The following is a 10,336-nucleotide window of genomic DNA, read 5'->3' as shown; positions in this document are numbered from 1 at the left end:
TTTAAAAACAAAGCAAAACAACCTGCATCTCCCCCGCCCCGGCCCCCAACCCCAAGAAAAAGCCCAATTCATACGCCAAACTAACAAAACACGTGAAAGTCTGAGCGCAGCAAATCTACAGCGCACGCGCCTCTCACGGGCGACAAGGTGAAGGACGACGAATTACGGCCTCTGCCGGCGATGCTTCACGACTCCTGCCGTAAAGGTCGCATGCGCAGTTCCTCTCCCGTTCGGCATCCCGACGCGGTCGTCGTTGTGGAGGTTCCTCATTCCAGTGCTCCGTCGTCGCCATGGTGAAGCTGAGCAAAGAAGCCAAACAGAGGCTGCAGCAGCTCTTCAAGGGCGGCCAGTTTGCCATCCGCTGGGGCTTCATTCCTCTCGTGATTTACCTGGGTCAGTGGGAGAAACACTTGGGAGGAGCCGCAGGGCAGGGGCTGGTGGGTCTCGGAGTCTCATTTTTGGTCTTCCGGGGCGGGGAAAATAAACCCGGGTAACTGTGTTGTCCACGTTCTGTGAAGCTGGCTGGCCGGGCTCGAGAACCCACTTCTAGTTCCTTCCTTTAACCCTGTGGGTAGTGTTTAACCAGTCACAACCCCTCATATCCTTACATCTGTAAAGCAAGAACTTTCAGGATTGATTTTAGGGTTAGGTGGCCCCCTAAAGAAAGAGTCAACTCCTCCGGCTTTCAGAGCGTTTCTCCTCCTGTAGGGTGACCTAAATGGAAAGAAACTAGATCAGGTTAAAACATCCCTGCCTCGAAGCGTAATCACGACAGTAGTTGAAGCCTAACCTTTCTTACTTTTGTAATGAAGGATTTCGGTGACCCCCCCCCCCCCCCAAAGTTACTGACTCCATCTTGCAGGGAAAGAAACCGAACCATAAAGCCACACCCTCCTTGCCCGAGTGTTCAGGCAAATATTTTCACCCAGAGTTGCCCACTAGACCTTACCCTGGCTCTGGTTGAATAGTGTTTTTTTTTTTCTTTTTATATTTTTAATCTTAATTGTCATATCCAGTCAATAACATCAAAGGGAAGCAGCGTGGACTTTTAGCTTCAGCTCTCTGGGCTTGAGTATGTAACTTGACATTTCAAATCTCCATTTCACATGTTCAAGTAGGACCCTCACAAGGTGCCACTTCCAGTTGTTGTAGATGACTTGCATTCTGTAAGATAAAATATGCTCAATTGCAGAGCCATTAGCGAGGCTGGGCGTTCTCCAGGCAGCTGTAGTACCTGTGAGGTTTGTGCGAGCAGTGATAACCTGTATGTTTTGGTAGGACTTAAATCTTTTTCCTTTAGTATTTTTGTTGAGACAATGCCTCACATAGCTCAGGCTAGCCTTGAACTCCTGATTTCTCTTTTCTCCATGTTTTAAGTGCTTGAATTACAGGCCTGTACCATCACACTCAGCTCTTTCTCCTCTATTTTATTTTATTTTTTTATTTTTTTGGTTTTTCGAGACAGGGTTTCTCTGTGGTTTTGGAGCCTGTCCTGGAACTAGCTCTTGTAGACCAGGCTGGTCTCGAACTCACAGAGATCCGCCTGCCTCTGCCTCCCAAGTGCTGGGATTAAAGGCGTGCGTGCCACCACCGCCAGGCTCTCCTCTATTTTAAAAGAAAAAAAAATAACAGATAGTGACATTTTTAGGTATCAAGGATTAAAACAAATAATTGCAACAGCCTATTTTTGTTTTTTTTTTTGTTACTTTTTTTGGGTTTTTTTTTTTTGTTTGTTTTTGAGACACGGTTTCTGTTTGGCTTTGGAGCCTGTCCTGGAACTTGCTCTATAGACCAGGCTGGCCTTGAATGCACAGAGATCCTGCTGCCTCTGCCTCCAGAGTGCTGGGATTAAAGGCTTGTGCTACCTTGCCCTGCTGACAGTTTGTTTTTGTAGGCTATGTTGTCCAAACAATTCTTTGCAGGCCCCTCTATTTTCATAGTTTCTCTGTAGGTGAGGCCAGCTGAACTTGAAGTCCTGCCTTGCCTCAATCTCTGGTGTAGTTGGAATTAACGATGTACTGGGTTCTTCTCCTTTTGATCCTTCCTTTCTCCCTTCCTCTTTTCTTCTTTCCCTCTCTCTCCCTTTCCTTCCCTGACCCCTCCACCCCGCCCCCATACAGGCCTTACCATGCAGCCTAGGCTTGCTTGGCTGTAATCTCAACATCCTCCTGTGTTCCACTTGTGAATGTTTTGCAGGTTTGCACAGCTATGTCTGTATAGAGGTTCTGTTTTTGCTAGAAGCGGTAGCAACTTGTCAGACACTTTGGTCTGAGGACTGGGTGATGCACATTGATTCCTTTCCTAGGACTTGACACTGTAATAATTTTCACCCAGCATCCAAATCAGGGTGTTTAAGACTGATGCTAACAGCTGCGTGTCCGGTGCTCACTCCTGTTTATCGTTGTCTTTTCCTGCACACTGACGTAAGGTTCAGTTTATGTTTAAGCTATTTCTCAGGCTCAACATCTACATCTTCTCTCACTAAAACTTGAAACTGCAGATTAATTTATTACATATTTTTTTCATTATTATTATTATGGTTTGAGTTTTGATTTTCGAGATAGGGTTTCTTTGCGTAGCCTTGCCTGTCCTGGATCTAGCTCTGTGCACCACTGCTGCCCAGCTATTATTTGTAGTTTGAGACAGGGTTTCTTTATTATGTAGCTGTTTTGGAACTCACTCTCAACATGCCTTGTGCCCACTCAGTCACTCCACGAGACTCTTACAAGTCCCACACCACACTGGAAGACTAGGAAGAGCTTAGAGATAAAGGGAAATGACACCTTTTCTGAAGGTATAACTGAGGATATCTTACTTTATCTTCCCCAAACTACTCTCTTTATAAAGCAAAGACTAGTGAAGTCCCTTAATATTATTTATCCACCTATTTAATAATACACTCTAATTACAAGTTCAAGTAAATGAAACTTACCATTTAAATAGAATTTGCACACATACGCACAAATTTGCTGGATAATGTCAAGAACTCTGAAGGGCTGGGTGTGGTGGCCAGCACTGGGGAGTCTATGGTAGTAGAATCCCAAGTTTGTCAAGAAAGAAAGCCACACACCAACAACCGCGAGGGATCTGAATTGTATCCTACTTTGAACAACAAACTAACCTGCTGCTTTCAGACACTGGAAGATAACAAAAGATTCTGGGTCAGACATACACAAAGGAGTTCATTCTTCCCAACAGTAGCTGGAGTAAGAATATCACTTTTACTCCAGTAACCTAAGACCCAATGCAAAACTCCAAGCAAAGAGGGCCAGACAGCAGCTGCACCATGTGCAAGACAGGACTCCTGGGTTTGGGAACCAGAACCTTCTATAAAGGCTGTAAGTGTGTCTCTAGAGAGGTGATATTTTTCAAAGCTGCCTGTTATGAACATCCTCAATAGTCAATGTAGAATAGTCATCAGGGTATGAGCTAAGACTTACAGAAAGGCAGGAAACTATAGAAAATTATTTTCCAGTTGGTGGATATTAAGACCTATTGTTCAGCTGGGTGTAGTGGCACAGGCCTTAACAGGCGGATCTCTGTGAGTTCAAGGCCAAGTTGGTTCTCAGAGGCTAGCCAAGCTAACACAATGAAACCCTGTCTCAATAACGAGAAACCTTTTGCTGGCAAATGTTCCAACAGATTCTTTATTACCAACGTCAGTTTCTGTCATGTCATACTTTATAGTACTATCCTCCATGAAGCACTAAAATTACAGCTGGGAATAGTGACACTGATCCCAGCACTCTGAAGGCAGAGGCAGGTGGATCTCTGTGAGTTCCAGACCAGCTTGGTCTACCAGAGCTAGTTCCAAGACAGGCTCCAAAGCCACAGAGAAACCTTGTCTCGAAAAACCAAAAAAAAAAGAAAGAAAAAAGAAACCTTCAACAGCACAAGTCAGTTGAGACATCCTGGATCGGATTGAAAGAGATGTGACTGTAGGCTTTTTGTCTACTGGAGTTGTAATTGTTTCATTTGAAAGTTTTTATTTTTCCCTTCAGGATTTACAAGGGGTGCAGATCCTGGAATGCCTGAACCATCGGTTTTAAGGTATTGCTCTTGAATATCAACATTTGGAGGCAGATGTCCATATATTAATTGGTATTGAATCTTTGGGAAGCAGTGACCTATAATTTTACCAGCCACTGTGGTCTTTCTTGGGTTGTTGGGAGAAAAACTGTGGACCAGTTATCTTATATTACTTACTATATAACTGCTTTGCTTCCTCCCCTCTCTATTTACTGTGTTATAGTCATAATGATATACATTCTAAAAAGAGTTAATCATCTTACAACATGAAAGGGAAGCCTTTTACACCATAGTCTAACAAAGATACATATATAGAATTTTGGTCTTTTCACCTAAATTTAGAATTGATAAACCATATAATTTTTTATTTGTCAATTATTTAGGTTTTTCAGTATTCTATATAACAATGTAACCTTTAAAAATTATTGTTGTTGGTATTATTCTGTGTATGTGTCTTTTGCTTGCATGTATGTCTGTGCACCATGCGTGTGCCTGTGACCACGGAGGCCAGAAGAGAGTGTCAGATCCTCTGGAAGTGGAGTTAAAGACAGCTGTAAACTTTTATGTAGGTGCTGGGGATTTAATCCTGGTCCTCTGGAAGAACAGCCAGTGCTCTTAACTGCCAGCATAGCTCTTCAGCTCCAAGGCTTTTTAGTGCATGTAGTTTTTGTTGATTTTATTTCTTCATGATAAATTCTTATGAGATTAGTAAATTGAAGTCTGTCAATACATATAGCTCCCAAAATACATTGTCAAATTTGTTATCCAGAAGCAATTATTGTTGGTGATACATAAGCTATTTGAAAATTTCATGCAAAGTGTGCATATTAATGTATATGCATGTGTTCATCTATTAGTCAGCTTTTCATTGTGACTTGCTAGCTGTCAGTTTACAAAGAAGAAAGGTTTGTTTGGCTTACTTTTCAGAGGCCTTAGGCTGTGGTTGCTTGGCCCTGCTGCTCTGGTGTTGGTGTGCAGTCCGTGGCAGTAGTAGGAGCGAGAGGATACCCTTTGCACCTCCTGGTGATGGGGAAGCCAAGAGAAGATGGGACAGAGTCCCAGTATCCCCTGCAGGGACATGTCTTCATGATCTCACTTCTTCCCACAAGGCTTTGCTCTTAAAGGTTCTATCACCGTCCAGTATTCTTTCAGGCTGGTCAGTAGACCTTTATATTTGAACTTTTAAAATGTAGCAACTTGTGAGAACAATATACACGTATGTAAATGCTTTGTAAATATTTTTGTAAAAGCAGTCTCAACAGGAAGGCGTGCTCTGGAAGGGCTGATGCTGCAGTCACTATGCTGACCGTGGGCACTAATTACAGTGGTGCCGTGAGAACGCAGCGTGTTTCTCAGGCATCCATTGTTACCCTAACAGCTTCCATTTGATATACCAAGTGTTCAGTTTTTTTCAAACCTTCTTCCAAGTCACTTCTTTGTAAAGAATGGGCAGAACATACCTTTTTAGAAAAATGGGCAGTTTGGGTATTTCTTGCCTGAAATGCTCATACTAGAAGTATTTCTTTTTTTTTTTTGGTTTTTTCGAGACAGGGTTTCTCTGTGGTTTTGGAGCCTGTCCTGGAACTAGCTCTTGTAGATCAAGCTGGTCTCGAACTCACAGAGATCCGCCTGCCTCTGCCTCCCAAGTGCTGGGATTAAAGGCGTGCGCCACCACCGCCCGGCCTCTAGAAGTATTTCTGATTTCAAATTTTCTTTTCCTTTTCTTGGGAGTAGTGAGGGATTGTGCATAGCAGGCAAGCATTCTACCAGTAAGCCATACCTCCAACCCCTCTAATTTCAGATTTTCAAATTATTACTTGCGGCCATCTACAATGTGCCAGTAATTTTAGGTGATTTGTACATTTTATCTATAATTGTCACTTCCGTTCTCCAGAACAGGACACACAGTTGGTAGGTAGTAGATATCCCCAAAGTGCCCTTGACTTGATTGGTGTGCAGTTAAATTTTTTCCTGCTAAAATTCTTATCAGATGACTCTTTTTTATTTCTTTACTTTGTTCTTTCTCTGGTCCTGTTATGACACAGCTTCTTTTTATTGTGTGACTTCATTGTGGGGGAGGGGAGAGAGCAAGGGGAGTTGAGGCAAAGTCTTGTTTGTCTCAGACTGGCCTTAAATTCACTGTGTAGACCAGGCTGGCCTTGAACTCAGCTCCCTGAGTGCTAGGATTACAGGAATGCACCTCATGGAATGGCTTTTTAAAATTGCCTTCACAGATCCCCATTAGTCTTGATTCATTGAACTATAAATTTCACAAGGAATTTTCCTGTAAAGTAGTGAGGCAGTTTGCTCTTGAGCAGCTCAGTGATTGCAAACAATTGTATCTTTAGAGAAACACTCACTTAAGACACATTGCCGTAGATGTCAGTACTGGTCAAGCTGTGTGAATATTTTCCACATATTGGAAAGTATCAAGTATGTTTCCTCAAGACACCATTACACTTTCAATGCTCTTTCCTCTTTTCCTCTTTTATAGTTTGGGTATAATACCTCCTAAATTAGGTTGCCGTGAGAATTGAGTAACAATATTTTGTGTAAATATTAACACCACTTGTTGGGTAATTTGGTCAATAAACTATAAGTAGTTTTTTGTTGTTGTTTTTGGTTTTGGAGATAAGGTTCCTCTATATAACCCTGGCTGCCCTGACATTTGCTACGTAGACTAGGCTAGCCTTGAACTTATAGAGATCCACTTGCCTCTGCCTCCCTAGTGCTGGGATTAAAGGTGTGCGCTATGCTACCACCGCTATTGTTTGTTTGTTTGTTTAAGGAAAAATTTCCCCTCTAACTACATGACTGTATGGCAATGCAGAATAAACTGTGTCTTTGCTCATGTCTGATAAGCAAAGGCATGTGCTCCTAACATCTGGAATGCTTTCCCCTCAGTTTCTATGTGACGAAACCTGCTTCTAGAGAGCCCCAACCTCAAATATCTTCTTGCTGCATCTTTCTTCCTTTTTTCCTTGTTGAAACAGGTCCCATGTCTATTCTTCAGTGTCTTTCCTGCTCTGCTTGTGGCTTACTTCTATACTCATTGATCTTACACACATGTAGAATAGCTGCTCAGCTGTCCTTGCTTCTTAAGTGCTTAGGATCCAGTTGTGAGACAGGATGCATCCTTCTGTTATCCCAGCAGGTTTTGACTCCTCAAAACTGCAGGCCAGATGGAGCAGCTTCCTGTATGCATTTTCATTTCTTTACTCTGTTTTTTCATGTTCTTTTCTTTTTTGTGCTAACAAAAGTCTTCCCTTAAAGAGTCGAAGGTTGGGAATTTGGTTCAGTTAGTAGAATGTTTGCCTAACGTCCAACCTCTGGCATAAATGGGGCATAATGGTCATATCTGAAATTTGAGTTCCTAGGAAGTGCAGGCAAGAGGATTAAAACATGGTTTTTCAAGACAGGGTTTCTCTATGTTATAGCCCTGGCTGTCCTGGAGCTCACTCTGTAGACCAGGCTGGCCTTCTAAGTGCTGGAATTAAAAGTGGGCGCAACCACTGCCCAGCAAGAATATTAAACTTTAGGGTCATCATAAGCTACATAGCGAGTGTGAGGTCAGCCTGGTTAGATGAAACCCTGTCTGGGAAAAATGGATTGCCCTGTTAGTAATTTCACCCGCTGTGCCGGGGAGACTGACAAAGTCACCTGTCAGACTAGGGAGGATTGTCTTTTTTCTTTATTTTGGGTGTTTATCCACTGAGAAAGAAATCTGAATAAGTGTAGAGTTTTGTTTCCAAATCTTAATGGTATGCAAAAATACTTGGATTCAGTGGGAAACTTGAGTTCATATCTGATAGGTATGGTAAATGCATTGTGCTTTCTAGGCATGGTATGGCCTGAATGGCCTTTAAAAATAAACTACAGAATCTCATTGTCATTAAGTCACATTTTTAGCCAATAACATTTAGACATGAAGCATCTCTTTTCTTTCTTGAATCCCGGTGCTACCCCTCCCTTTAACAAATGACATGGAGTTGCTGCCCTTCATGAATTAAACATTTTGGGTAGAAGTTAGTGTAAGTGGAAATAGTAACTCAGTGATCCTATTGATGTGTGTAGTTAAGGTTAAGGCCCCAGGTCACATCTCATTCTTCCTCCTCCATCCTGTAGCCGTTCCAATGTCAGAATTATGGTAACTTAGAAGCAGAAATGCCAGTTGGAGTGTGGACTTTCCAGAGTCTGACTCATAGAAAGTACTTAGGGAAAGGTTTCTTCTGTTTTCCTGATGCTTTATATAATAATAATAAAATTTAATTTGGGCTCCTTGGTCCTTTTAGTTAATAAAAATAATCATTTGTCTTTATTGATTTCATTTTATATATAAACTGAAAATTTCCTTTGCCTTTCCCAAGGTAGCCGTGTTCACGGTAATAAAACTGTATTTCTGTGTTTGATTGTTTTCGTTGCTCATTTTGTCTGCTGATGGATTTTTGTCCTCTAGTCACTGAGATTGATAGGGAAACACAAACATAAATGTAAGACCTGGTTCTTCAGCTGTGTCTGGAAAGTGTTTGTTTCCATGTTTAATTTATTTTTCCTCTTCACAAATGTTTTAGCCTACTTTGGGGATAAAGGCCTGTTTGGTCATCTGGATTTGGAAGCAATCCAACATGGAAGGTGTGTACTCTGGCTGGATGAGAAAGACATCGTTTCAACGCGTCTGTGGCAGAGTGGAGCCTGTACTGACTCATGATAGACTTTCAAAATAAATACTTTAACAATGTTATGTTTTGTCTTTAAAACATTTGTGCGGAGGGTGGGATGGAATGGGGTGGTGGTGATGTGTGTTTTGCCAGTGTGAAGTCAGGACAACCGACTACAGAAGTTTGTTCTCTCCGTCTGCCGTATAACTCGCTGGCAAATGGTTTTACTCACTGGTCTGCCTTGAGCCTTCCGTGAATTAACAGTCCTGGGACTATCAGGTGAAAAATCAATCCTTTTATTACATTTCTTTTTTAGAACAGGAAATCTATGTGTGTGTTTGGATACTTCCTTAAAAAGTAAAAGCCTTTCCGATGAATTCCTGGTTGTTCACTTAACACATGGACCTCAGGTTCCCTTCACAAGTGAGTTAGTAGCCTCTCAGACATTCTCAGTGGAGAGTGGGAATGATTCTATTGGTGACAGCTGGGATGTTCCATGCACTCAGATTAGGTTCTGACTCTAAGAAATGAGGGTTTAGTGTCTGCACTGCTAGGGCGTGGCAGTGGTGTTGAGGAATTGTCTGATTTATTTGTAGGTTAAATGGGAGTCCAGAGTTTTCTTTGGGTGTGTGCACATCATAGCATCATTTTCTTCCAGTGTAAGAAATTGAAGTTGCCGGGTGGTGGTGGTGCACGCCTTTAATCCCAGCACTTGGGAGGCAGAGACAGGTGGATCTCTGTGAGTTCGAGGCCAGCTCTGTTCTAGGACAGGCTCCAAAGCTACAGAGAAACTCTGTCTTGAAAAACCAAAAACCAAAAAAAAAAAAAAAAAAAAAAATGAAGTTAATAGAATTCTGGATACTGCTGGGACTTCTACCCATATTTTTATCTTGACCTTTTTTTTTTTTTTTAATTTTTCAAAGCAGTTTCTTTATGCAATCCTGGCTGTCCTGGAACTCACTCTATAGACCAGGCTGGCCTTGACCATAGTGATCCACCTGTCTTATTTTGACCTTAATTTTTTTCTTTTTGTTTTTAGAGAGTCTTACTGGGTACCCAGATAGGCCTTGAACTTACCGCCCTGTTGGAGGAGGTTGCTTGTTCATAGTGGTCACCCAGAATCAAAATAACCACACAGATACTGTGTGAGTTAAATCACTGCTTAGCCCATTAGCCCTCGCTTCTTAGTGGCTAACACTTATATCTTAATTTAACCCATTTCTAGTCTTCTGTGTATCACCACGAGGTCTTGGCCTACCAGCAAAATTTCAACACGTCTGTCTCCAGCGGTGGCTCCATGGCTTCTTCCTAACTCCGCCTCCTTTCTCCCAGTATTCAGTTTAGTTTTCCCTGCCTACTTCTATTCCCTGTGCAGGCCCAAGACAGTTATTTATTAATCATTGGTATTCACAGCATACAGAGGGGACTCCCACATCACCCTATTGCCTTCCCCTTTAGTGTGGGGATTATAAACATGTGCCACCTTGCTTTCCTTTCACTGTATTTGAAGCCTGCTTTATTGTTTAGCTTTCTCATGCTACAAAATAACTTCTTTTACTTAATTGGAAGTTATAATTAATGAAATGAGGTAGACCTTAAACAGGCTATGACATCATTTGGGAAGGGCCTATTGACTGAATGTCTTAACG

At 42.0% G+C, this 10,336-nt stretch overlaps 1 protein-coding gene across 1 annotated transcript; it reads left to right on the top strand.

Annotated features, from left to right (window-relative positions):
- Positions 1–205: 205 nt before the first annotated feature.
- Positions 206–8,770, top strand: Tomm7 (translocase of outer mitochondrial membrane 7). The gene is made up of 3 exons (XM_057775020.1): positions 206–393; positions 4,002–4,050; positions 8,601–8,770. The coding sequence occupies exons 1-3, from the start codon at positions 291–293 to the stop codon at positions 8,614–8,616; spliced, it is 168 nt and encodes a 55-aa protein (XP_057631003.1). The 5' UTR covers positions 206–290; the 3' UTR covers positions 8,617–8,770.
- The last annotated feature ends 1,566 nt before the right edge of the window (positions 8,771–10,336 follow it).

The sequence above is a fragment of the Chionomys nivalis genome, chromosome 1 (assembly GCF_950005125.1).
Source record: "Chionomys nivalis chromosome 1, mChiNiv1.1, whole genome shotgun sequence".
Lineage (NCBI taxonomy): Eukaryota > Metazoa > Chordata > Mammalia > Rodentia > Cricetidae > Chionomys > Chionomys nivalis.
Note: the sequence above shows the minus strand (reverse complement) of the source record. Positions and strands in the feature narration are given on the sequence as shown.

Coding starts and splice junctions, on each gene's coding strand:
- Tomm7 (XM_057775020.1), top strand. CDS start 291: ATGGTGAAGCTGAGCAAAGAAGCCAAACAGAGGCTGCAGCAGCTCTTC. Junction 394..4,001: donor TCCTCTCGTGATTTACCTGG/GTCAGTGGGAGA, acceptor TTTTCCCTTCAG/GATTTACAAGGGGTGCAGAT.